Source organism: Kuraishia capsulata, genomic scaffold, assembly GCF_000576695.1.
Source record: "Kuraishia capsulata CBS 1993 genomic scaffold, Kuraishia_capsulata_scaffold_1, whole genome shotgun sequence".
Lineage (NCBI taxonomy): Eukaryota > Fungi > Ascomycota > Pichiomycetes > Pichiales > Pichiaceae > Kuraishia > Kuraishia capsulata.
Window position 1 is genome coordinate 403,874 of NW_019172950.1, and position 26,462 is coordinate 430,335.

The following is a 26,462-nucleotide window of genomic DNA, read 5'->3' on the forward strand; positions in this document are numbered from 1 at the left end:
GAACCTAAGCGAGCAGGAAGAGGCTATTGTTCTTGAGATGGTCGAGAAGTTGTTTTTACGTGGCGCTGGCTGGAATTTGCTTAATGCCAATGACGAGACACCTGCTTGCGTTCTTCAGAGAAGAGGTCTCACGCGGACGAAGCTGTGGGACGCAATGGTGGATGCGGGTGTCAGAGCTGAGATTTTGCTGCGGAAGTTGAATGATCCAAATATCGAGTTCCTAGATTCGGATGGTTTGGAGTCTGAGCCAGAGTCTGAGCCAGAGGCAGAGGACGATGTTGAGATAGAGGTGGAAGAAGTCAAGGTTGATGATTCACAAGAACCAGAACTCGAAAACACGGCACAGCCAAACTCAAACTTGATCGAAGAAGATCCTTCGAGCATGCCAGAGGTATACCTCAAAACAAAACTGGAATACAAGGACGGTGCTCTAGTCACAGATAGAGGAGACGGTGTGATGATGGATTGGGAAAACGGGCTGATGGCTGCAGGATGCGATTCGCTTTTCAAGGGCTCGAATCCTTCCAAAACTGTTCTTAATATTGGTTTTGGGATGGGAATAATTGACACCATGATCCAGGAAAGAAGCCCAGCGAACCACTACATTTGTGAAGCGCACCCTGATGTGCTCGCGAAGTTGAAGCAGGACGGCTGGTATTCGAAACCGGGGGTCCACATTCTTGAGGGAAGATGGCAGGACACTCTTCCAGAGCTCTTGTCCAAAAATGTGTTCTTTGATGGTATATACTACGATACCTATAGTGAGCACTATGAGGACATGCTTGAGCTGTTTGACCTGGTGGTCGGTTTACTTACTGAAGACGGTGTATTCTCATTCTTCAATGGACTTGGAGCTGATAGATTGGTTGTTTACGAGGTTTATCGCAAGCTTGTGGAGATAGATCTCGCTAACTATGGACTGGAGTTGACGTATACCGAAATAAACGCTCCAACCGGGACTTTGGAGGAGAAAGATGAAACTGACGAGACGGTATGGAATGGTATAAAAAGAGCCTATTGGAGGTGTCCTGTATACTACCATCCAGAAGCGAGGTTTAAGTAGTATTGATAAGGACAATACTATCGAACTATGATTTTTCCGTAAAAAATTATTTATCCGAAAAAGACGTGGCTAGGTCCAAGAAGTACAACATTGTCACGCGTTGTGGTTTTTGCTTTCCTTCTCTTTTTTGCTCTCATTGTCGCAAGCAAAAATATGGTTCTTATTCGAGTGAGTTGGTTTATTCATATATACCTTGTCATACCCATTGTGTTGGCAACGCCTCCAGCTTGCGTTCTCTCTTGTGTCAATGAGATCGCTGCGCTTTGTCCCCGCCGCCATATCGACTTCGACTGTTATTGCACAGACGTACCCCGGATGGTGGGATGCTTAGTGAAAGCGTGTCCCTATGGTAATTACTTATCTGCTAGAGACCACTTCCTGGGTGTCTGCGAAGAATTTTCATGCGATTATCACAAACAGGGGAAAGGGCATGGCCCCAAACAACAATCGATGTATTCGAACAAAAGCTTCTACGACGAAGAGCATGATCAGAGGCGCGCTGTAGAGGATCTCGGAATGCGGTTCAAGGATACGATAGAACACGCTTCTGTAAGCCTCAACTGGGGTGATCGCGAGGTGGCTCCTGTAACAGTTGCTACTAAGTTTTTGGATGCAGAGTTTGCCAGCTCCCCTGACGTTGATTACAGTGCGATTGGTGATGACTTTGTAGGAGCAAAAGACCCAGAACAAGATATGCATGAAGAACATAACGAGAAGGCAGGAGAAAAAGAAAGTGATGAACAAGAGAAAGAAGAAGTAAAGGAGAAAGAAGATGTTCAAGGGAAGGAAGAGAAAGAAGAAGTACCGGACGAAGAAAAGGAGACAGGAAAGGCTGAAGATAAGCAGCAAGTCGTGCAACCAGAAGAAGAGGTAAAGCCAGAGCAAGATGCACAACCAACTGAAGAAGAAATTAATCCGGTTGCAGGCGATGAGACTCAATATCTCACTGAGAGCGACTTGGCTGATAATGCACCTGGGCAAGATGTTGAAGAAAGCTTACAAAATGGCAAGGGAGAGGACGATGACGAGGACGAAGAAGTAGTGGATGAGGTCTCCGAGGACACTTCCGAACCTGAAAGCACTAAGGCTGGGAAACACACTACAAGCAATCGTCCCACTCCCACCTCATATTCGTCGTCAACTACCACTTCTACTTCCACGCGGCGCATTGACAGAGACGCACTTGCATACGACAGAGGTTGGTATCGCCAGATCAAGCACCATTTCGAGCCAATCCAGACAGCCCCTCTGAAGAAGAAACTCCGCAATGGCGATCTGAGTGATTATCTCTCCGCCAAGAATCATGTTCAACAAAAGATTCAGAAAGCTAGACAAAAGCAGGCAGCCCTGGCCGAGGTCAAGAGACCCGTTCTGTACAGTTTGCCGAAAGTCAGAAACACCAAGAGTCGCATTGTTTCAAACGCAGACAGTCGCGGGTAATCGCATTTAAACAGCTAAAAAGCAGTAACTATAATACAGTCGGAGATGATTATACTAAGTATCGAAGCGTGGTAACTAAAGGGACAATTTGAAGCGCGGGGCATTTGACCTCGACGATTCCCCGGGCTGGTACACGACCTTACAGGTGAAAAAAAAGTGCCATAGATCGAGTCAGACGAACTTTTCAGTGTAACCTCTACCAATAACCCTCTCAATATTTGAGGTTTAGTTTGCAGTTCAGAGATTCACTGAATTAATCTGAGAACAGAGATCAGATTTTGCCTTCGAACTTCGAGTTTTTGCCCATTTTCATCCGTTTAATTGAAACAGGACTCGATGGAGGTTATCAGCCAGAAGCTCACCTGGGAAGAGTTGGACCCTCAACTCGGCACGGTTCTTGGCAGTTCATCCACCAAAGTGCGATTGGCTGCTCTGAGCAGAATTGACGCTCTTGTACAGACAAAAGGAGTTCCCGAACAGTATCTCGGGAGATTATCGTTGGTTCTGCTGAGGACTTTCTGCTACTACCAAGATCCAAAATCCAGAACCGCAGTCACTGAGGGCTTGAACTCGATATTGTCTCTGGATCCGGAGATATTTGCTCCCAAGTATCTGAGATTTATCCTGGAGTGTTCCAGAACCGAGAATAGCATTGCAATCACCGATGTGTTGACTCTGCTTGACTGGTGTAACCAATTCTCCGTTACATTGGCTAAGCTCGGCAAATTCGACAAATATGCCAAAGAAATCATCACGTCGCTGACACATTTGCTTGAAGCATGTTGTACATATTCAGGCTCCCATGATCATAATGGTGGTACGAGGCATAAGAAGAGAGTATTGCAATCTGCTATTACCCAGACGAAGTACACGGTCATGAACACGCTCTCGGCAAACGGATCTGATTCGTATGGATATCTTTCGGACTACCTTGCAATCTTTTCTGATGATAAACAGTCTCATCCTACTCTAGGTCTTTTGACCCTGCTTGGGATTTTGTCTCAGGCAGCTATCGATTTGCTTCCTCGTCATCCGGAGATATACAACAATTTTTCAGCACAGAAATCTGTCTTATTGGACTACTTCAGCAAGAAAATTTTGCTGGGAAAACATACAAAGGAGCTGAGCCATGCTTTGACAATTTCAGGGTCGTTTTTCGAGGAATTTGTTGGGCAGAAAGATGTCGATGATGTCTTGGTCCCAGCCCTTGAGAAGGCAATCCTGAGATCTTCAGAGATCGTCTTCACACAGATATGCGGACCATTGGTCACCTCATTGCCATCAAAAATAGATCTAGTCAAAGATACTGTGGAGGGTAAACTATTGTCTCAGCTGTTTTCTGCCTTCAAATCATCAAAGGAAACTGTCAGGGCAGGCGCTTCCAATACCATGGAGCTCATTTTAACTTTGCACTCTTCAGGTGCAACCCCAGAGATTCTCTTGAAGGTTGTGAATGAGGCTTTTAAAGCTGTCAAGGGAGTTTCGGCTGCAGACCAGAAGGTCTTTTTCGCAACGACCTTGAAAGCTGTACCACCAATCTCAGCCGAAGTTTCTTCCACAATTCTTCTTGGGTTGCTGCCTTTGATCTCTAAGGACCTCAACGAGACTTCATTAGCTGGCTATTTGGATGCTCTCTTTTTGCATGCTACTGCTTCTGTGAAGGCAGGTTGGGATTTGGATGACAAGGTTTTCAGTGCGATCAAGGAGGGACTGTCTGATAAAAGACTTAATTTGCGCAGAGTTTGGTTCACATCTCTTGCGTATGTGTTCGACAAAGATGAGAAGCTACGCGAGTTTTTGAGCCAGTTTTTTGACCTCTTTGTCTCGTGTATTCACGAGGCTATCGCTTCTCCTCTGCCAACCGTTACGAGTAAAGGTATTGCGTCCTGCTATGTTGCCCTTTACTTGCTTGGTGAAACTGGGTTTCAAAGTTTCTCGCAAATTGCCCTGGAGTCTCTGTCTGAGACACAAAAACCATCTGTTGTGCTCAGTCATCGTGTTTACTCCAAGCTTAGTACCCAAGAGGAACAGAGATGGTACCTTAAGGCTCTGGGAGTCACTACTCCGTTTGCCACAGAGGCTGTGAGTTCAGATCTGGGTGAGGCGTGGTTGTTTACCATCATGTCAAGCAAGATAGCTTCTGACTTCAGAAGAGAAGCTGCGGTCGACTTAAAGAGGCTGTGTGGCTCAGATAAACAGGAATTGATTGCAACTTCCGTTGTGTTTTCTTTGCAGAAAGTTTTGAGCACGACGGTTGCTGACGACGACCAGCTTTGTCTCGTCAACAGCAACTCTTCGGCTGTCATTTCCAGCATCACTCAAGGTCTTACCACTGAGTCCGTTCTTGAAAAAGTGCTGAGTGATCTTCTGATGATCTGCCTGCATCCAAACCTCAACATCAAGGATCGTTGGGTGGGTGTTTGTCAACGTGCTCAGACTGATCCTCACCACATTCTATCTCGTTTTTCGGAGTCAGTTTTGAGCTCTGCTATATTGATCCTGAAAACGGCTACTGCTGATACCCATTCAACCAAGATCTTCGATGCAGCCGTCAGCGCCATCTCCACTGCAGCGTATATCGCGCCTGAGGTTGTCATTCCACAGATCCTTCACTTTCTCGAGGAAGCTCTCAGCTCTTCTACCCTCTCAACTGTGTCCGAAGAAAGCATTGCTATCTGGAAGGGAGAAGAAGGCAAGATGGTGTTCAATGTGTTGCAGAAGAAGAGCAATGTCGAAGAAAACAAAAACTCCAAAGACTATGAAACCAGAAAGTGGGAGGAGAGCATAAAGAAGGAGATCTCTAAAAAGCATGAGCCCGTCAAGAAACTGACCAGAGAGGAACAATTGCTTGTGAACGAGCAACTTAAGAAGGAATCTGATATCAGAAGAGAGACTCAAAATGTTTTCAATTCTATCTCTGCTGGTGTGGTCATCATAAACTCTCTTGTGAAAGATGCTGCTTCCTTTGACAATGCTTCTAGTGTCTGGTTTCCAGTAACAGTCACTCGTCTTCTCGCGCTTCTTGAAATTCGTCAATGCGACAGTCTGATGGGAGACGTTGTCTCTGACTCTTTCTTGAAGCTCTCTGATGTGATATCCGATCGTTTGGGTCCAGCTAGGCTTTTCGTTGGGGTTGCAACGCTTCGTTTGTATGAGATTCCTTCTGTTCCGCACCACCTGGTTTCAGAGCCTCTTCCCGATCTTCTGTCCAGGATCCTGTTCAGAGTTAAGTTTCTTTCTGACCAGGCGCGTTTCGACACTGCCACTCTGATCTACCTTCTTCCCTTGCTAATCAAAGTTCTCGATGTAGGGACCAAAGCAAGTTTGAAAAGCGAGAAGATGCCCCAGGCGAAGTTGGAGTTTGTTGAGGAAGACAAGGAGGAAGAACAGTTGCTTCTGGCTACAGATATCATTGGAGCCCATGCAGAAACTTTCCAAGACAAGTCCATTCCAAGACGTCCAATTATCCAGGCCCTTCTCTCTCTGATGGAGATTCCATCAAGAGCTAAAACCTCAAAGGAGTGTTTCTCAGCTCTGTGTCAACACATTTCTGTGTCCATTAGTGACGCTGATCTCTCCTTGATCATGAGCGGTGCTGTTAAGCACCAGGCGTTCGTGCGTTTGGCGGTACTCGAAGCTTTGGACTCGGAGTTTGATCTCACCGATCTGGGATTTTCAAGCGAGATCTGGATCGCATGTCATGATAACATTGAGCATAATGCCGAGATAGCTAGGACAATTTGGGAGGAGAGTGAATTCAAGCTGGACAATTCTTCCCCAAAGAAGCTTATTGCCTTCTTGGGTGACAGTGATGCTGGTATCCGTCTATCAGCCGCAAGATCCATAGCGGCTGCCACTGAGGAGCTAGGACCAGAAGTATTCAACAAAACGCTGGATGACTTGATTGAGCTTTACAAGCTCAAAAAGGATCCACCAGGACCACAACTGGATGAGTTCGGTCTGGTTATCAAGACCTCACTAAACCAGAAAGATCCATGGGAAGAAAGAAGTGGTGTTGCCTTGGCTTTGAAACACATGGCTTCTCAGTTTGACGCAGAAACTACCAGCAAGATCATCACCTTCCTAGTTTTGGGAAAGGCATTGGGTGACAAAGAATCCAGTGTTCGTCAAGAATTGCAGGAGGCTGGTGTCGCCATTATCGAGGCCCATGGTGCCACCAACGTCGAGACCTTAATCCCCATCTTTGAACAGGGTCTATCTGTCAAGGATGATGGAACCAGAGAGCACGATAGTATTAAGGAAAGTACTATCATTCTGTATGGTGCTCTGGCGCAGCATTTGGATTCTTCAGATGCCAGACTGGAGAATATCATCTCAAGATTGCTCAAGACTCTGGATACTCCGTCCGAAGATGTCCAGTTTGCTGTCTCAGAGTGTTTGGCCCCTCTTGTGCCAAAGGTCACCGAAAACCTTGGTGGATACTTTGACAAACTGTTTGACAACCTCTTTGATGGCAAGTCGCTTGCTAAGAGAAGAGGTGCAGCTTATGGTATTGCCGGTCTCGTGAAAGGTTCTGGTATCAAGTCCTTAGCCGATCACGATGTGATCAGAAGACTTACTGATGCTGCAGATGACAAAAAGAACGCCAAACGCCGTGAAGGTGTCATTTTTGCGTTTGAGTGTTTGTCTCAGAGTCTGGGTGAGCTCTTCGAGCCTTATGTCATTGAAATTCTTCCAATAATCTTGAAGAGTCTTGGTGATCAGGCTCCAGAGGTGCGTGAAGCGACCGACTTTGCAACCAGAGTTATCATGAAAAGGACCACTGGATATGGTGTTAAGAAGCTCATTCCTCTAGCCGTTGAGAGTCTTGATGACATTGCCTGGAGAAGTAAGAAGGGTTCCGTTGAGCTTTTGGGTTCCATGGCATACTTGGATCCAACACAGTTGTCGACGTCGCTGTCTACCATTGTGCCTGAGATTGTTGGTGTTCTTAGTGACTCCCACAAAGAAGTCCGTAAGGCTGCCGAACAGGCCCTTAAGAGATTCGGTGAAGTCATTCGTAACCCCGAAATCCAGGCATTGGTGCCTGTTCTCATCAAAGCTATTGGTGATCCTACCAAGTACACCACAGAAGCCTTGGATGCTTTGATCGAGACCAAGTTTGTCCATTACATTGATGGACCTTCTCTGGCTCTAATCATTCATGTCATCCACCGTGGTATGATTGACAGGTCTGCCACCACTAAGAGAAAGGCCTGTAAGATTGTTGGTAATATGTCTATCCTGGTTGATAGCAAGGATCTTATTCCTTACTTGCCCGCCTTGGTCTCAGAGCTGGAATCTGCAATGGTAGACCCAGTGCCAGGTACCAGGGCTACTGCTTCCAGGGCTTTGGGTTCGCTAGTTGAAAAACTAGGAGAAGAGAGATTTGCAGACTTGATCCCAAGACTGTTGTCTGTGTTGCATGACGAATCAAAGGCCAGCGATAGACTTGGTTCTGCGCAAGCGTTGGCTGAAGTCGTTAGTGGTCTTGGTATCAACAAGCTGGAGGAGATCCTGCCAATCATCTTGGCCGGTGCTTCGAACTCTCGTGCCTTCATCCGTGCAGGTTTCATGCCATTACTTTTGTTCCTTCCTGTGTGTTTTGGTAGTCAGTTTTCTCCCTACCTCAACCGTGTCATCCCACCTGTTCTTGCTGGTTTGGCTGATTCTGATGAGGATATCAGAGAGACCGCTTTGCGTGCTGGTAGATTGATCGTGAAGAACTATGCTACTAAGGCTGTGGATCTGCTGCTACCTGAACTCGAGCTTGGTTTGTCGGATGTCAATTATCGTATCCGTCTCTCTTCTCTGGAGCTTACAGGTGAGCTGCTTTTCCAGGTCACCGGTATCACCGGTAAGGCTGACTTAGCAGAAACCCAAGGCGATGTCATTGGAGGTGTCAATAAGGCACTTATCCAGGTTCTTGGCCAAGACCGTCGTGATCGTATTCTGGCACTTCTCTTTGTTTGTCGTTCAGATACTGCCCTTGCTGTCCGCAATGCGGCAGTTGACATCTGGAAGGCTCTTGTGGCCAACACTCCACGTACCGTTAAGGAAATCCTTCCTGTGCTAACTGGAGTGATTGTCCGCCGTCTCGCCAGCTCAGAGGAGACTCAAAGGCATACAGCAGCGCAAACTCTTGGTGACCTTGTTCGTCGTGTTGGTGGTGATGCTCTATCTCAGTTGCTTCCAACCTTGGAACAAGCTCTGGTTTCCAGTGACTCTGACTCTAAACAGGGTATCTGTGTTGCTATTAACGAGCTCATTGAGTCCTCATCAGCTGAGAGTGTTGTGGCTTACCAGGATACGTTCGTCAGAATCATCAGGGATGCTTTGGTGGACTCCAACGAAAACGTTCGTGAATCAGCAGCAACGGCTTTTGATGCTTTGCAAGAGGTGATTGGAAACTCTGCTGTTGATGAGGTCATTCCAGGTTTGTTGGATATGCTCAATAATCCAGAGAGTTCAGGAAATGCTCTGGCTGCTCTTCAAGAGATCATGAATGCCAATGCAGACTTGATTTTGCCAATCCTGATTCCAACGCTGACGGCTCCGCCTTTGGATGCCTTCAAAGCCCGTGCCCTTGGTTCTCTTGCTGAGGTGGCTGGAGCAGCCCTTTACAAGCGCCTCGCTACAATCATTAATTCGTTGATCGACGCTCTCATTGCCACAAAGAAAGATGATGATAAGACACACGATGTGGTGCTGGAGTCTCTAGACAAGATATTGGTTTCTGTTGATTCTTCAGAAGGATTGCATCCTTTGTTGCAGAATATCCTTTCCACCATGAGACACGAAGACTCAAAGAGAGTTGCCGCCATCTATGAGGCTCTCCCAGCTTTCTTCGACAACAGCACTTTGAACTTCTCGCAGTACACTGAGGATCTTGTGGAGCAACTGATCACTGAACTGGACAACGAGGACGAAGATGTGGTTAAAAACTCGTTCGAGGCCTTGTCGTCATTGATCAGCCAACAGAGCAAAGAATCTCTCGAAAGTCTTGTCAGACCTGCATACAGAGTGCTTTCCATCACTGGAGCGGCTAACTCAGATTTGCGTGCTTTCACTCTTCCAAAGGGTCCTAACTGTGTTTTGCCTATCTTCTTGCAAGGGCTCATGTATGGAACCAGCGAAGTTCGTGAGATCTCAGCTATGGGTATTGCCAACATCGTGGAGAAGACACCTGCTGCCAATCTCAAGCCTTTCATCACTGCAATTGTTGGTCCTCTCATTAGAGTTGTTGGTGAACGTTTCAGTGGTGACGTTAAAGCATCCATCCTGTATGCTCTCAACAAGCTTTTCAGCAAAATTCCACAGTTCTTGCGTCCTTTCATTCCTCAATTGCAGCGTACGTTCGTCAAGTCTCTGTCTGATCAGAGCAATTCTTTGTTACGTCTTCGTGCTGCCAAAGCTTTGGGTTCTCTGATCCAGTACCAGCCTCGTGTGGATCCTTTGGTCTCTGAGCTTTTAGCCGGTGCTAAGTCCACAGACGAGGTTGGAGTTAAGACTGCAATGCTCAATGCCTTGCTTGAAGTGGTGAACGTTGCCGGCTCTAAGATGAGCGAGGCCTCGAAACTCGGTGTTCTTTCTCTTGTCGAAGAAGGCTTTTCAGAGGCAGCTGATGATTCTGTCGTTGCCAATGCCCGTTTGATCGGTATTTTATCCAAAATCCTGACTCCAGAGGAGGCTTCGAGATTGCTCAAGACGAAGGTCTTGGAATCTCCACTCGCTGGTGATGCTGGCAAGTTCAGCATCTTGACCCTGAACGCCTTCTTGAAAGATTCTCCAAGTCACGTTTTCCAACCTGAATTGTTACCCGAAATTGTCGAATATCTCGTCAGGGCCACAGATGCTACATTGCCATACATCAGTGATAACGCTGTATTGGCATGTGGTAAGCTGTTGCTGAGCTGTGGAAAGGAGGCAGATGGTGTTACCATGCAGCTTGAAGGAGAGGAACTCGAAGCTTTGGCCAAACAACTGTCCAAGACTGCAGTTAAGCCTGATTCAAGTTCCTCGGACACCAGAAGGTTGTCGCTGGTAGTTTTGCGAACCGTTTCAAGATTCCATTGGGATTCAATGATTGCCCCTTTCATCTCGTTGATTGCTCCGGCTGTGTTCCTATGTGTTAGGGATTCTATTATCCCAATAAGACTCGCTGCAGAGAAATGTTTCCTGGCCATCTTCAATTTGGTTGATGATCAAGAGATGGTTTTCTTCACTAAATGGTTTGACGATGTTTCCGCCGCAGGAGCCACTATTGATGATCCTGTTGGAGGCTCTGTTCAGTTGAGATCTATAGGCGATTTCGTTAGAAGAGTGGCCAAGAGACTAGCGGGTGTGGAGCGTGAGAGAGTGATCGCTGGAGGTGATGAAGAGGAGATGTTTTCCGACAGATTTGAAGATGAGAGAGAAATCTGGTCCATTGGTGGTGTTGATTTGTCCGCAGAATGATGGTATAATGGATGCCTTAGATAAGATATCTTTTGGCTTGAAGCTTCTCTTGTAAATCTGTATGTGCTGTATCCGGTGTACCTAATGCAACTGGTGTGTGTGTTGTATCTATACTGTGTCTGCAGTGTTCAAATATAAGCCCAACGAATATACATTACCACGCAATATCTAGTACCATATTGATTTCACTGGTATATCTGATTTTTGCTACTGCCACTGCGGTGCTTTTCCCATAGTCGCATGAATCATATATCTGCTGAAAGTAACTATAGTGGAGAGCTTGGAGAGCTATTAGTTATGTAGCTATCTCTGAGCCGGTACACTACCCATGCCCCAAGCCATGACGGACTCTAAGATATCACTTATGTCATTCTTCATGTCTTTTCCTGGCGTTCCAACTTTAGAAAAGGGTCTCCGCTTATACACATAAAACATAATGTCATTGGGGCAGGGACATAGCAGTGTCATACAGGGAATAACTGACTCGGGGCTGGTGATACTGAACGCTGCTGGAGAGGAGACAGATGAGGAAGACTACGACTCTGACTACACTTACGATTCAGATATAGTCACCAGAGATGCGCAGGCAGAGTGGGAGGAGAATCTAGTCCAGCTAAAGACTTTGCTTAATTTTGTACTCTTGCCTGTTATAGGCAAGGTGCTTGGAAGGCGGTTTGCGAATAGTCTGTGGGGGGCCATAGCAGAGAGGATATTTTGAGGGAGATGGACTAGGTGAAGCTAGTTAGACTAATGAAAGTTAATAGGGAGATATTTTCCTGGGTGATCCGGTTCCTCGTGCACATAAACTTGACGTGAATAATACAATAATGGTTCATTATGGATAGTGGCTGATCTGGTCAGTAGGCACACCAAGCCGCTTTTTTATTAATTGGCTCACCTCTATGTTGGTGACTTTCCGTGACGGCTGCGAGAAATTTGGTGATATCAAAGAGCTATCATCTGTCGTTTGTTCTTTTGACTCGTTGATCAACAGTTCTGACTCGGAGATGAATCTGTTCTTGAGTGGTATTGGTGGTGTGATTTTCGGCGTTGATGTATTCGTTGCAGGAAGTCCCCGTAGATCTGGATGCACTTGCTGGGTGTAGTCTGCTGGAGCTACCGGGACATTTGAGGAAACCAACACTTTTTCGTCTGGAAAAAGCTCGTTATTCCCAGAGACACTCAGCTTCTTAAAATGGTCTGTGAGAAGAGTGGTAGAAGAGCCAGGGATACCCTTCAATTTTCGACTAGTAAATTTCACTCTGTCCTGCAGGCAGTCACCTTTCATAAACTCCACCTTCATTCGCTTTACCGATTCGTTCATTTTTGGAGCAAACAAACTGCCTCCGCCATCTTCGTCTTCATCTTCATCGTCATAAGATAAGGAAATCTTCATCTTGCGTTTGGATCTGGAGGCAGAATTCGCTGTTTCCGTAGTCATCTCATTTTTGGTGCTGCTAAATCCGGTAAGATGATCCGAATCTAGGATATTCCAAGTGGGAGAACATCTTAGTCCAATATCGGCCAGTTTTTCGTTAAACACGTCTATCACATGCTGAAAGAGCTTGATTTCGGTGTCTAATCTGTTACTACCATCAACACGGGCGGCGCCCCGGTCATATTGGTCCTTCAATTGAAGCAGTTGTTCGCCAACATCGTTAATACGATCGAAATTGAGTCTGTTTTGTCTTGTTGACTTGAACAGTTTCGGCTGGAACTCTTCATCATTGTTGTAGAGTCCATCGTTGTAGAGAAGTGTCCTGGAGACTTGAGGCTCATCAGCCGCAAACTCCCTGGAGTCTAGTCTGGTTCCAAAGAACGGCTCTCTAGCAGCACTTTTTTTATCCATGCAGCATACCAAACACGATGAAGAGAGCGTTACCAAGAGCCTTTCAACGGAGCCTTGGCTCTCAAAGCCAAGCCCAAGCGGCGTTTGTTTGAATTTACACGACTGTTTACACACTACTCTACTCCGGACCCTGTTTCAACCTGAAGCTCTACGTTTTACCCTTCCAGTTAATATACAGAGAAACGTCTTTTGGACTATGTCAGATGCAGTTAAATAGTGGACGGATGCGTGGATTCCTTGGAGAAGCTCTATAGTTCATTGTTGTCCAGGAAGAAGTAGTTGCCGTGGAGCTTCTGCTCCTTATCCATCTGGGAATCGAGCTTGTTAATTCTTGGTCTGAACGAGTTAGGATCTCTTCTGAAAGTAACGTTCAAGTTCTTCAGGAATCTGTTGCAGCCGGTAAGCAACGACTCAGCGGTCTTAGCAGTGGCACTTGTGGATGGAACACCTTCGAACACCATTACCTTGTCGGCCATATAAGTGGCCATGATGAAATCGTGCTCAACGATAAATGCAGTCTTCTTGGAGTGAATGATGAACCTTCTGATCACCTTAGAGCAGATAATACGCTGCTCCGAATCGAGGTAAGCGGAAGGCTCGTCGATAAGGTAGATATCGGCAGGAATACCGAGGGCAAGCACAATGGCGACTCTCTGCAATTCACCACCGGAAAGATGCTGCACCTCCTGGTCAACGATGTCTTCGATTCTGAGTGGCTTCACCACATCGGTGTTGAACTGTGGGTTCAAGAAAGAAGCTCTGATCTTCTTCATGAACAGCTGTCTCACGGTACCGGTAAACTTGGGAGCGATTTTCTGGGGCTTCATGGAAACATTCAGCTTGGGGGCCTTGGATCCTGCGTCGGGAGTGATAGCACCAGCAAGAAGCTTACAAAGCGTGGTTTTCCCGGTTCCATTTTCACCCATCATGACGATGATCTCCGAGTCTGAGAAACTACCAGCCTCAACGCTGAGTTTGAAGTCTCCCTGGGTCTTTGTCATGGCATCATAGCTGTAACTTCTTGACTGGTCAATGATCATGGTATCACTGGCATCCTGTAGTCTGAACTGAAGAGACTCCGTTCTGAATCTCAAGTTCTCAGTGGGGATATGACCATCCAAGAAGATGTTGATTCCCTCTCTCACGGACTGTGGAAGCGTCACAACACCGTAGACAGATGGGACACCATACAGGATACACACAAAGTCTGAAAGATAATCCAGAACAGACAAATCGTGCTCCACGACAATGACATAGGTGGTTGGTCCCAGCAGCGATCTGATGATCTGCGCAGCGTTGAGACGTTGCTTCACGTCTAGATATGAGGATGGCTCGTCAAACATGTATACCTGGGCACTCTGCACACACGTCATTGCAATGGCAAATCTCTGTAGTTCTCCACCAGAGAGTTTTGACACCTCTCTCTTGAAGACATTCTTCAGCTCGAGAACCTCCAAAATCTCCTTAGCGGAATCCTTTCTGTCGAGTCTGGCCTTCAAAAGCTCACCAACCTTGTTTTCTGGGCCCTTAATGGCTCTGGGGATATTATCCACATATTGAGGCTTGATAATTGCCTTGATGTCGTCTTCAAGAACCTTGGTGAAATAGTTCTGGAGCTCAGAGCCTCTGAAGTACTTCAGGATATCTTCCCAACTGGGTGGATCATCGTATTTCCCCAAGTTAGGCTTCTCCTTTCCTGCCAAAATTTTAAGCGCTGTAGACTTTCCGATACCATTTGTTCCGACTAATCCCAGCACTTGGCCCGGTCTTGGAGTTGGCAGTCTGTGTAATTTGAACGAGTTGGCGGAGTATCTGTGTGTGACCTGATCGTCCAGGTTTGTGGGCAAATTGATGATGTTAATGGCTCCAAAGGGGCACTTTTTCACACAAATACCACAACCAATACAGAGATTCTCGGAAATGAAGGCAATTTTGGATGCCGCGGTGACCTCAATACACAGCTTACCCGTCTTCACCACGGGACATGCTTTTCTGCACTCTTGACGGCACTTCTTCGGCTTGCACTTGTCGTCAGAGACGATCGCAATACGCGTGTTCTTGGAACTCATTCAAAACGAATTTAAACAGGGTTTTTGAACAAACGACGGCGGTTGTGTTGCTGATTCTCTTGTTAACTTTGGCGTCCGTCTGAAATTTTTTTCTGTGTTTATCCTAAACACGAACTTTTTTGGGGTCGGGCTGTGGTAGGCAACACACGACTAACAATTCGGACGTTTGGTCTGATGTTTACGCTTAGGAGTTTGGGACTAAGTATGGACATTAGGGTAAGTTTCAGACCATGAGCTGAGTAAGAGGACGGATCTCATTGGCCAGTCGTAGTCAGCCGTGAAGGACTAGGGTGGGAACATGAAAACAGTGCTTTTGTTGAAACACAAATTTGAAAGCCATATCGCTCATCAAGTCCTTTTTCCGAAGTTCCATAGCGGAAAGCTGCTGTGTTAAGACACTTCGCCTTTCTGAGTAAATCACAGTACCAGACACGCGTAAAATTTGGACCAAATCAGTGGAGTTACCCGGCGCAATGCTCGTCGGCAGCCTCCTCGGCCGCCCTTTGTTTCCCCCTTCTTCCCCCTTTGTTCATTATAGCTGAAGGGTTAGTCCCTTTGGTATGCATCTTTTGGTGTGGATTAATGGGGTTTTGTGCTCTATTGGTCTATCCGCTCGGTGTCCCAGCCGCATACAGTACGACAACTTGTGGTAACTGGAACTGTTCCGGTTGATGAGTTTTTCGTGATAACGTTGGAGTTGATGAGGGTGCCCCATAATGTGTGCGCTTGTTTCTCGAACAGGACATTAATTTTTTGACCTCATAGTCCATGTGAGAAACCTAGTCGGTATACATTATCTGTGATCAGACCGTTCATGGACACAGGGCGTTTATGATGTAGCAACGGTTGTGAAGTCGGACGAATGCCCGAGTCTTATGAGGAGTCTTTTGTGCGGGCTACACTATGCTAATGTGTTGGGGGTATTTGTATCTCCTGACATATGATGGTGTATCCTGACAACTGGTTCCTGGTGAACTCGGACCTTCAAGAGGTGGCTACTAGGGTGTGGCCTGTGGGTTATACCGCGTGGTGTCTGGGAGCTAGTGTCTTGAGACTCTGATGCCTGGTCTTAGAGTGCTGCTGATTGTGTGTGTGCTTTTCACGCGTTTCTGTTGGCTGATACTGAGTGAATACCTCAATTGTGCTACTGTATAAACGGACAGAGAGACTGGGCGTGAATACAGAATGCGGTCCTCCACATGACGAGTCCGCGATGGTTTGTTTTTATCGCTTGTCTCATACGCACAGTGCTGCTCTTGCTGACTTCTCAGTCTTGGTCGATCTGACAATGTTCGGAACACACTCAATAGGCCAGCCGAAGGATGTGCTCAGTCTCCAATCAAACTGAACACTGCCTGTCACACCTCCCACCTGTCTCCTCTTGAACTCAGATCAAATGAATCTACGTCTCAAACCGGAAACTTCCGTCTCTGTTTTATAATCAACAACTCCTTGCTCTCAAATTAGTTTCAAAAATTGTAGTATCCAATCACCGAGCCTGTATCGCTCCAACGCTAAATACCCAGCGCGGATTTTGTTGGCGGCAGGGCCCAAAATTTTCGCTCGAGCTTTCCTCCTTGAATTCACCACGAACGTCTTCGCAGTCTCTCCACACCTCTTAACAAGATATTTCAGTGGGATTATTCCGTGAAATATTGAGCGTGCTGCGGTTGATTAAGCACACAATCCTTCGTTTTTAAGGAGCTCGCGCTGTTTGACTTGGTTACTTACCTGGTGCCTCGCAACACATTTCGGCACCATAACACAGTTTCAACCGTGTGATTTTGATTGAGCGATTGAAAACCCAAAAGCTACGGAAATTATATTTTGTATTCCAGTGGCATATATCTTCTCTTTATTGGCAATTTGCAGTTGAGAGCAGGTTCTATTCCTCGATTTGTCACTAGCGTGTTTGCGGACCACTATAGGCTGATCCATCGATCAAGAGCTTCACCTGCGCAGATTCGTGTTTGATCTACCAAATCCCAACATGACCGAGGATATCAAGGACGAGATTTCAAGGAACCCGGAGCTTTACGGACTGAGACGTTCCGGAAGGGCGCGGGCGCCTGCTTCGTCCTTTGCGGAGATTTCAGACTCAGACGAAGATGTGAGACCGACAAAAAGGTCCAAAAAACAGAAAAACGTCAACGCTGATGAGTTTGACGATGACGAGGACGAGGACGACGATGAGGATGACGAGTTCTACGACGGAGAATCTGCTCAGAAAAAGCGTAAGCTCAACGGATCGAAAAGCCAGAGGTCCAAGTCAAAGTCTTCCAGAGCCAGCGAACCTGCCTATGCCGAGGTCAGGTTTTCGTCTCGGAACAGCAAGACTGTGAACTATGCTGTTGACGAAGATGATGAGGCCGAATTCATGGAAAGCGATGCAGAACAAGCGTATGAGTACGACGGCTACTCCTATGCAGATGAGCCTGAAGGCACTCCGTTGGCTGTTGAACAGGCTATAGACCAGATTCTCGACCACAGAGTTGTTGGTGAGGCTGAAGGCTCAATTCCAGACGATCATGTAATGAGTACAGACGGGACCGGAAATGGAGCCGCCTCAGCATCGGACGAGGAGGTTGGTCGCGTCAACTACCTCAAGCTTCACGGAGACCCTAAGCAAGACTTTGAGTTCCTGGTGAAATGGGTAGAGGTGTCGCATTTGCACAACACCTGGGAGAAATACGACTCATTACACGGTCTTAAAGGTGGAAAGAAGGTGGACAACTACATTAACCAATTCATTGTGCTTGATAGACAGATACGTGCAGATCCTACTGTGACCAGAGAGGACATCGAGTCAATGGACCTTGAGGCCGACAGCAGAAGAGACGAGCTCAAGCAGTTCATTCAGGTGGAGCGTATCGTTGAAAGCGACAGAGTGTTGGGGGAAGATGGAACTTCCGAACTGCAGTACCTTTGCAAATGGAAGCGCCTGTACTATGACGAATGTACCTGGGAGTCTGCTGATGAAATTGTCAAGATTGCTCCCGAAATGGTGAAGCAGTACCAGAGCAGGAAGAACTCCAAGATTTTGCCCAATTTGTCTGCCTCCTACGGCACCAACAGACCCCGATTCGAGAAACTAGTTGCGCAGCCGGCTTTCGTCAAAAACGGTGAGCTCCGTGACTTTCAGCTGACTGGTTTGAACTGGATGGCCTTTCTATGGTCCAGAAATGAGAACGGTATCCTGGCCGATGAAATGGGTCTCGGTAAGACTGTTCAGACGGTGAGTTTCCTCAGTTGGCTGATCTATGCCAGAAGACAGAACGGACCCCATTTGGTCGTTGTGCCTCTTTCCACTGTTCCAGCATGGCAGGAGACTTTCGAGAAATGGTCCCCAGATCTGAATTGTATCTATTATATGGGAAATGCCAAATCCCGTAAGGCCATTCGCGATTTCGAGTTTTATGGCTCAAGCAAAAAACCAAAGTTCAACATCTTGCTGACCACTTATGAGTACATTCTGAAAGACCGTTCTGAGCTCGGAAGTTTTAAGTGGCAGTTCATGGCCGTTGACGAGGCCCACAGACTCAAGAACGCCGAATCTTCGTTGTATGAGTCGCTCAAGGAATTCAAGATTTCCAACAGATTACTGATCACTGGTACTCCATTGCAGAACAACATCAAGGAGTTGGCTGCTCTGTGCAATTTCCTGATGCCTGGAAAGTTTAACATCGAGCAAGAGATTGACTTTGAATCGCCTGATGCAGACGCCGAGGAGTATATCCAAGACCTTCAGAAGAAGATTCACCCGTTCATTTTGAGAAGACTCAAGAAGGATGTGGAAAAGTCTCTTCCTGCGAAGACAGAGCGTATTCTTCGTGTCGAGCTCTCTGATCTTCAAACGCAGTACTATAAGAACGTTCTCACCAAGAACTACTCCGCTTTGACCCAGGGAGTCAAAGGAGCTCATATCTCGCTCTTGAACGTCATGTCTGAGCTGAAAAAGGCTTCCAACCACCCTTATCTGTTTGATCAGGCCGAGGAAGCGGTGCTCACGAGAGCTGGAGGAAGTCATTCTCGTGAGAACATCCTAAGAGGAATGATCATGTCTTCTGGAAAGATGGTGTTGCTGGATAAACTGTTGACCAGGCTAAGGAAAGACGGACACAGAGTGTTGATTTTCTCGCAAATGGTGCGGATGTTGGACATTTTGGGTGATTACCTGAGCATCAAGGGATATAACTTCCAGAGATTGGACGGTACCATTCCTTCGGCCCAACGTCGTGTTGCCATTGACCACTTCAACGCAGACGGATCCCAGGACTTCGTGTTCCTGCTCTCTACCAGGGCTGGTGGTCTCGGTATCAACCTCATGACAGCAGACACCGTGATCATCTTCGACTCCGACTGGAACCCCCAGGCTGACTTGCAGGCAATGGCCAGAGCCCATAGAATTGGCCAGAAGAACCATGTCATGGTTTATCGTTTTGTGTCGAAGGACACCGTTGAAGAGGAAGTCCTGGAGAGGGCCAGGAAGAAGATGATTCTGGAGTATGCCATCATCTCGCTGGGTATCACCGATAAGCAGAAAAAGAAGAACGAGCCGTCCAATGGCGAGCTCAGTGAGATCCTCAAGTTCGGTGCCGGCAATATGTTTAAGGCAAATGAGAACCAGAAGAAGCTGGAGGACTTGAATTTGGATGACGTACTCAATCATGCTGAAGATCACGTGACCACCCCAGATCTGGGAGAGAGTAACTTAGGTGGAGAGGAGTTCCTCAAACAATTCGAAGTCACCGACTACAAGGCTGATGTTGACTGGGACGATATTATTCCCGAGGAGGAGCTCAAGAAATTGAAGGAGGATGAAAAGAAACGGCAGGATGAGCAGTATCTCCAGCAACAGATCGAGATGTATTCCAGAAGGCAAGCGGCCATGAAAAGCATGAGAGGAGTTATCAGTGATAATGAGGATGACGACGACGAGCCCAAGACAAAATCCAGAAAGAAGAGGGCTGTGGATATGAACAAGCTGACGGAATCTGAAATCCGTGGGATCTACCGTGCTATTCTCAAGTATGGTGAACTGTCTGACAAGTGGGACGAGCTCACTGCCGATGGCACACTCAGTAATAAGAACTCGGAAGTGTTGAAAGCCACTTATCACGATCTGATAAGTGAGTCAAAGGAGCTGGTTGCCAAGGAAGAGAAACGTCGTGCGGAAACTCTAGCTGAAATGGAGCGTAAAGTGCTTGAAGAGAAGGAGAAGGAAAGGGAAAAGGAAAAGGCCGTCAACGGAAACGGCAATGCCGTTGGCAATACCGCTAGTGATACGTCATCCTTAAGTTTGAAGGAAACCAAGGACTCTCCGGCGATGACTCTGTGGATGATGAAGCGTAGGGAGCGCAAGGCCATTCTGTTTGAGTTCAGAGGTGCCAAAAATATCAACGCCGAATTGGTATTAAGCAGACCAGAGGACATGGCATTATTGAAAACTTTGATCCCAAAAGATGATCCTTACACCTTCAAGCTGCCCAAGTCCCCTAAGCCTGTCCATGGCTGGACTTGCGAATGGTCTGTGAATGACGATTCCATGCTGTTAGTCGGTGTGGATAAATTTGGCTATGGTTCCTGGGCTCAGATTAGAGACGATCCGTTGCTAGGATTGCAAAACAAGGTTTATCTTGAGACGCCTCCTTCAAATGCAAGCAAAGAAGAGAAGGACAAGTTTGCAAAGAGGAGTCCAGGCGCAGTCCACCTCGGCAGAAGAGTTGATTATCTCTTCAATTTGCTCAAGGGCAAAGAAGACGAAGAGAACGATGAGTCTGAGTCTCCTGCTCCCGTGAGAAAGAGAGCCCGTAAGCCAAAGAAGGCCCAGACCCCAGAGGTCTCTGACATCAAAAAGGTCGACAGTCCAAAGGTGACGCCCAAACCACGTGCCAAGCCAACCGTGGTGGGAGGTGAGACCAAGCCAAAGGCTAAGCCAAGAAAGAAGGAAAAGGTGTTATCTCCTTTGACTTCCTCTGCCGATCTTACATCTTCGTCTGCAACTAAGGTCAAGCATGAGGACCACCATGGCCCCAGTTCCGGTGCAACAGTTGAAAAGAAGACCAAACCAGAAGTCAAGATAAACGAGGAGGTTTGCAGAGAAAAACTGGCACCTGTCTATGAATCGCTGAAACGTCTTAAAGCTGGAGCTGGGGATTTGGACAAAAAGCATTGGGCCAAGATTTTGAAGAAAGAGCTGATTACCGTCGGTGACCACATCACCAAGACCACCTCCTCAATCCCTCCGGAGGCTAGAGACCATGATAAGAAGCAGTTGTGGGCATTTGCCTGTCTTTACTGGCCCGCCAAGGTGCCTAGTAGTAGCATCATGAACATGTATGCAAGACTCTCGCAACCCGACAAGAAGGAGTCAACGCCCGCTTGAATTCGTCGATAAATGTTTTTTGAGACCTATATATATATCAGAGCTGTTTTGTGTATTTTTTGTGTATTTTTATGATAGGAAGTCCGTTTGTATTTGACCTAGTTTTGCCTGGTTTAGCCTTTGCAACCCGAAATGTCAAAGAAATACTCGTTATGGAACTTGGAGATCAGCCAGTTACGACACTTTTTCTGGTATTTGGCCATTTCTTTCAAAAAATTAGGATCCAGATCTTCGTCACCATCCTCAGGACTTTCAACAATGCTCAGATCCTGTCTGTTATGTGGTAATTTCACCTTTGTGATCAGGAACTCGACCCCTGCATGCATCCAGCCTAAGAAAGAAGGTTGTAGGCGCGGCACCTGGTCCCCGCTATGTTCCAAACGGAGATACCCGAATTGTGGGGTGACATCATCAAGAACACTTTTCAGCACTGAGCTCGTGTTGAATACACCATCAATCCATGAAGCAAACTGTGCGTTGCCAACCTTGGGTGCCGCAACCGTTACTACTAACAAGTTGTGACCCATAATCGCCAGTTCTGCCCCCAAAAGGGCAGAAAGAGCACCACCAAGAGAATGCCCGACCACCACAATTTTCCAGCGGGGATTTGAGTCTATCAAATCCATCATTTGGAGAAATGCCTCGGAATTGTAAAAGTCTTCGAGAACAGCATAGAATCCAGCATGTACTCGACATGATGGGCTGGGCCACAGCTTGAAGTTTTTTTCGGGAGCTGAAAGGGGTGAGTAAGGAAATGGATATGCAAGTGAGTCGCCGATATAATCTCCAGCGCTGTGGGATCCTCTGAAGGCAATTATTATCCGTTCATTCAATTCATCACTCACGACATATCCTGTAGCTTTGCCCTCGAATATCTCTACCACTTTCAACCCATTTGAACCCCGACAGAACCGTGTGGGGCAGGAGTCTTCCAAATTTCCAAGAGTAAGTTTCTTGTCTGAAATACAGTATGCCACAGCCGAGAATTGCGACATTTCCTGTAATAGCCCGAACATGTGCTGAGAAACCTCCGCGGAAGCAGTTATGAGGGTGATTAAAAGAGAGCAAAGGAGTCTGAACATTTTGAAAATATGGCTTTTAAATAATGAAGTAAAGCTATCGTGACTGTTTTTCTGGCTGAAAAACTGAAAAAAGGACTGGACTAAAGAACCTTTCATATATACTCCCGTCATTGGCAGTACCTAATACCTGCAGCCTGCATGAGCCGCACGCAGAACAGAAGAAATATTTAATCCGGGTAATCCCATCGCGACACGAACACGTCTCCCTCGCATGACCAGGGCTGCGTAACGCAACGGGTGGAAAAAAATTTGGAAAATGAACAAGGGCAAAAAAATCGATCGCAGCATTATACGCCGACTTTCTTCTTGTCGCAACAGAGTCAACACCATTTGTTTTCGCCGTTAAGAACCCGATAATTGCCTGATTTCATCATCGAAGCCAGGCTCGAACATTGGGAATATCAAAAACACCAAAAAAAATTTAAAAAACCACCATTTTAAAACCCCAAAAAAACACAATGTCCGCGGTTGATACAAACGAAGTCACTGATGCTCTTGAGAAGCTCAACGTCTCAGAGCAAGTTGAGTCTCCTGCTGCCGAGACTCCAGCCACTGAGGGTGAGGAGACTACCGAATCATCCGGTTCGGCAGAGGAGATGACTTCTCTTTACGTTGGAGAACTTGACCCAGAGGTCACCGAGGCCGATCTCTACGAGTTCTTCAGTCAGGCTGGTCAAGTCTCTTCTATCCGTGTTTGTCGTGATGCCATTACCAAGAGATCGCTTGGTTACGGTTACGTCAACTACCAGGGTTCCAAGGATGCCGAGCGTGCTCTTGATGAGTTGAACTACCACCCAATCAAGAACCGTGCTTGTCGTATCATGCTTTCGCAGAGAGACCCATCTTTGCGTCGTTCCGGTGCAGGAAACATTTTTATCAAGAACTTGCACCCGGATATCGACAACAAGACTTTGCACGACACCTTCTCTGTCTTCGGCACTATCTTGTCTTGTAAGGTTGTGACCGACGAGTTTGGTTCATCCAAGGGTTACGGTTTCGTTCACTTCAGATCTGACGAGGCTGCCAAGGCCGCCATTGAGGGTGTCAACGGTATGCTCTTGAACGACCGTCAAGTCTACGTTGGTCCATACCAGCCAAGAGAGGAGCGTGCTTCCAAGATGGACGAGTTTGTTCAGAAGTTCACCAACGTGTTCGTCAAGAACCTGGACTCTTCCGTTGACGACGCTCAGTTGGAGGAGCTCTTCAAGCCTTACGGTGAGCTCACTTCCATCCATCTCGAGAAGGATGCTGAAGGTAACTCCCGCGGCTTTGGTTTCGTCAACTTTGCCAACCACGAGGATGCCACCAAGGCTGTTGAGGAATTGAACGACAAAGAGATCAACGGTAAGAACATCTACGTCGGTCGTGCCCAAAAGAAGAAGGAGAGACTCGAGGAGCTCAAGAAGCAATACGAGGCTCTTAGACAGGAGAAGCTCAACAAGTACCAGGGTGTTAACCTGTTCGTGAAGAACCTCGAAGACACCATCGATGACGAGAAGCTGAGAGAGGAGTTTGCTCAATTCGGTACCATTACCTCCGCCAAGGTGATGACCGACAACAACGGAAAGTCCAAGGGTTTTGGTTTCGTGTGTTTCTCTGAGCCAGAAGAAGCCACAAAGGCCATCAGTGAAATGCACCAGTTCATGGTTGCCGGTAAGCCACTGTATGTTGCTTTGGCTCAAAAGAAGGAGGTTAGACGCTCGCAGTTGACCCAACAGGTCCAGGCCAGAAACCAACTCAGAATGCAGCAGACTGCTGCCGGTGGAATGGGTCAATTCGTTGCTCCAATCTTCTACGGCCAACAGCCAGGTTTCCTGCCTCCAGGAGCCAGAGGAGGTGCTGCTCCATTCCCAGGCCAGAACCCACAGCTTTTGATGCAACAGGGCATCCCAAGACCCGGTCAAGGATTCCCAATGCAACAGCAGTTCCGTGTTGGTCCTAACGGCCAGCCAATCGCCATGATGGTGCCTCAAGGATTCAACGAGTACCAGAACGGCAGAGGTCCACAACAGAGATTCTACGCCAACAACCGTGGCCAGAACAAGGGCAGACCACAACAGCCACAGCAGCCACAGCAGGGTGAACCAGCCTCTTTGGCCGCCATCTTGCCCCAAGTCCCAGTTGAACAGCAGAAGCGTATGTTGGGTGAAGTCATCTACCAGAAGGTTGCCGCTACCGGAAAGGCCGATGAGGATGCCGCTGGTAAAATCACCGGTATGATTTTAGACATGGACAACCAGGAGATCTTGGGTCTGTTGGAGGACGACGAGGCTTTCGACGTTCAGTTCAACGAGGCCTTGGCCGCTTATGAGGACTACAAGAACAAGGAGGCTGAGAGAGCTTAAGCTGAAAGGCTTAAGGAATTAAAGATCTTAGAAACTCAGACGACTTGAACAAATTGGCAAATATCTCCTAATGTTTCAACTTTTCACCTTTTGCTTCTGCTCTTTCCAGGCTCATTTTGCTTGATCACGTTTTCTATCCTGCGAGTGTTTGTGTTTGTCTGGTTTTGTCTCTGATTTGAAGAATGCTTGAAACAGCTCCTTTCTAATAGTCTTATATCTCCCTTCCCTTTTTTTTAGTTTAATTTGACTTGCTCGTTTAAGCGAATGCTGTAGAATAGAGCAGAAGTTGCATAACGTGAATGAAAATTCCACGGCTTGACAGGTCGTGTCACGTGTGTGGTATGTTGGTCCGTACACGCCTTAAATGGGGTTTGGGACAGCGCTAAAAAGACGCAAACAGTACAAAAACGGAGTTATATTATGCAATACACTTTCTCTTTCTTGTAGCATAACTGTAAGCAAAAGGGAACTTCGTATTAACCAGCTTTGAGCGAAAAAAAGACTAATCTTGAAGGCAGTAATTCTTTGCAATTTTTTGGTTTTTGGTTAACGCACTTGTGATGGCTCCGCACTTCAGGCCCAATTTACTACACTGTCAACTAATCATCCGACCAGGCATTTTCACAACCTCTCAAACGCCTTGGTGAAACCATGGCCTTTGAGGAGAATGAGTCGCTCATGGATATTGACAAGAAGTGTAAGTTTTCACACATGATCTCGCCTAGGCGTAACTAACAGAACAGTCATATATGTGTCTCTTTCGTCCGACTCCACCACGCTTTATGCGTATGATGATACCGCGCTCAGCTCACATTTGAATGTGAGTTGTTCTGAACTGATATCCCAGGCGCTTGGTGGTATCAACAGTAACCAGGGCTCGCGTTCTGGATCTGTGATCATCAGCTCGAATGTGCTTTGGGGTCACTCACGTTATGTTGACCTGATGATGTACTACGTCAAAGTAGCCATTCCCAATAACGGACTCGTGACTGTGGTGGCGGTTGTGAGCGAACTTGTAGCTCGTGAGTTTGTTTTGCAAGTTCTGGAGAAAATTGCAAACGAATACCGCCAATTTCGATTAGCTGGGGAGTCCGAGAGCGGGTCGTCTGCTTCGCCGTCTGGATTCATGCTGGAGTTCAAAATTCGCATGAAACAGATCATCAAGTCTTGCGAGGCTAGTTATGCTCAGGATGTGACTTCGTATGGATCAATTGAGGAAGCTACTTCAGAAATAGACGAGGTGCGGAATATCATGGCAGAGAACATAGAGCGTGTGATCGAGAGAGGTGAAAGGATAAATCTTCTGGTCAACAAGACCGACAAGATTAACACCAGTGCTAATAGCTTCAGGCGGAGGGCCATTGCCGTGCGGAAGCGGATGTGGTGGGCTAATATCCGGTTCGTGGTTTTGCTTTCGGCAGTGGGGCTGTTCCTGTTCTACGTTTTGGTAGGCTTTGAATGTGGCCTGCCGTTGTACTCTAAATGCATTCACCCGAAACGGCCAAAACAGCCTGAACCACACGAGTAACGATTGAATCAGCTAAGTAAGAGCGTGAATAAAAAAAGGGCGTAAACGAAAGACGTAAGCTGGAATCTCTGTTTCGTTTGTTTCATTGTCCTTCTCTGTGAATCCTCCCCTTAGTAGTCTTAATTTTCAGCGTGCCTTTGACTAAGTGTACATCTTTCTCATTTCGGACCATCTTATTCGTTGTTGTTTTAGATCAGTCGCAGTCTTTTTCCCGTCTCTTCATTCTTTTTCATTCTTTCTCGGT

The 26,462-nt window shown here is 46.9% G+C and overlaps 11 protein-coding genes across 11 annotated transcripts in view; 8 read left to right on the forward strand and 3 right to left on the reverse strand.

Annotated features, from left to right (window-relative positions):
* The window catches only part of KUCA_T00000215001 (uncharacterized protein), a gene marked incomplete at both ends in the record, with an annotated part of 414 nt that extends 406 nt beyond the window's left edge, over positions 1 to 8 (forward strand). The window contains one exon of the mRNA XM_022604733.1: positions 1 to 8. This exon is cut by the window's left edge and continues 406 nt beyond it. Coding sequence (XP_022456272.1) covers positions 1 to 8 — 8 coding nt within the window.
* A 29-nt stretch (positions 9 to 37) lies between these two features.
* Positions 38 to 1,063, forward strand: KUCA_T00000216001 (uncharacterized protein; the record flags this gene model as incomplete). The annotated part of the gene is made up of 1 exon (XM_022604734.1): positions 38 to 1,063. The coding sequence occupies one exon, from the start codon at positions 38 to 40 to the stop codon at positions 1,061 to 1,063; it is 1,026 nt and encodes a 341-aa protein (XP_022456273.1).
* A 153-nt stretch (positions 1,064 to 1,216) lies between these two features.
* Positions 1,217 to 2,503, forward strand: KUCA_T00000217001 (uncharacterized protein; the record flags this gene model as incomplete). Its single annotated transcript, XM_022604735.1, has 1 exon — positions 1,217 to 2,503. One exon carries the CDS (start codon positions 1,217 to 1,219, stop codon positions 2,501 to 2,503), a length of 1,287 nt encoding a protein of 428 aa, XP_022456274.1.
* Positions 2,504 to 2,839: 336 nt separating this feature from the next.
* On the forward strand, positions 2,840 to 10,960 carry KUCA_T00000218001 (uncharacterized protein; the record flags this gene model as incomplete). The annotated part of the gene is made up of 1 exon (XM_022604736.1): positions 2,840 to 10,960. One exon carries the CDS (start codon positions 2,840 to 2,842, stop codon positions 10,958 to 10,960), a length of 8,121 nt encoding a protein of 2,706 aa, XP_022456275.1.
* Positions 10,961 to 11,396: 436 nt separating this feature from the next.
* KUCA_T00000219001 (uncharacterized protein) lies at positions 11,397 to 11,678 on the forward strand (the record flags this gene model as incomplete). The annotated part of the gene is made up of 1 exon (XM_022604737.1): positions 11,397 to 11,678. The coding sequence occupies one exon, from the start codon at positions 11,397 to 11,399 to the stop codon at positions 11,676 to 11,678; it is 282 nt and encodes a 93-aa protein (XP_022456276.1).
* A 117-nt stretch (positions 11,679 to 11,795) lies between these two features.
* On the reverse strand, positions 11,796 to 12,809 carry KUCA_T00000220001 (uncharacterized protein; the record flags this gene model as incomplete). The annotated part of the gene is made up of 1 exon (XM_022604738.1): positions 11,796 to 12,809. The coding sequence occupies one exon, from the start codon at positions 12,807 to 12,809 to the stop codon at positions 11,796 to 11,798; it is 1,014 nt and encodes a 337-aa protein (XP_022456277.1).
* Positions 12,810 to 13,057: 248 nt separating this feature from the next.
* On the reverse strand, positions 13,058 to 14,878 carry KUCA_T00000221001 (uncharacterized protein; the record flags this gene model as incomplete). The annotated part of the gene is made up of 1 exon (XM_022604739.1): positions 13,058 to 14,878. One exon carries the CDS (start codon positions 14,876 to 14,878, stop codon positions 13,058 to 13,060), a length of 1,821 nt encoding a protein of 606 aa, XP_022456278.1.
* A 1,990-nt stretch (positions 14,879 to 16,868) lies between these two features.
* KUCA_T00000222001 (uncharacterized protein) lies at positions 16,869 to 21,263 on the forward strand (the record flags this gene model as incomplete). The annotated part of the gene is made up of 1 exon (XM_022604741.1): positions 16,869 to 21,263. The coding sequence occupies one exon, from the start codon at positions 16,869 to 16,871 to the stop codon at positions 21,261 to 21,263; it is 4,395 nt and encodes a 1,464-aa protein (XP_022456279.1).
* Positions 21,264 to 21,376: 113 nt separating this feature from the next.
* KUCA_T00000223001 (uncharacterized protein) lies at positions 21,377 to 22,456 on the reverse strand (the record flags this gene model as incomplete). The annotated part of the gene is made up of 1 exon (XM_022604742.1): positions 21,377 to 22,456. One exon carries the CDS (start codon positions 22,454 to 22,456, stop codon positions 21,377 to 21,379), a length of 1,080 nt encoding a protein of 359 aa, XP_022456280.1.
* Positions 22,457 to 22,803: 347 nt separating this feature from the next.
* KUCA_T00000224001 (uncharacterized protein) lies at positions 22,804 to 24,690 on the forward strand (the record flags this gene model as incomplete). The annotated part of the gene is made up of 1 exon (XM_022604743.1): positions 22,804 to 24,690. One exon carries the CDS (start codon positions 22,804 to 22,806, stop codon positions 24,688 to 24,690), a length of 1,887 nt encoding a protein of 628 aa, XP_022456281.1.
* Positions 24,691 to 25,341: 651 nt separating this feature from the next.
* On the forward strand, positions 25,342 to 26,218 carry KUCA_T00000225001 (uncharacterized protein; the record flags this gene model as incomplete). Its single annotated transcript, XM_022604744.1, has 2 exons — positions 25,342 to 25,387; positions 25,434 to 26,218. 2 exons carry the CDS (start codon positions 25,342 to 25,344, stop codon positions 26,216 to 26,218), a joined length of 831 nt encoding a protein of 276 aa, XP_022456282.1.
* Positions 26,219 to 26,462: the final 244 nt, after the last annotated feature.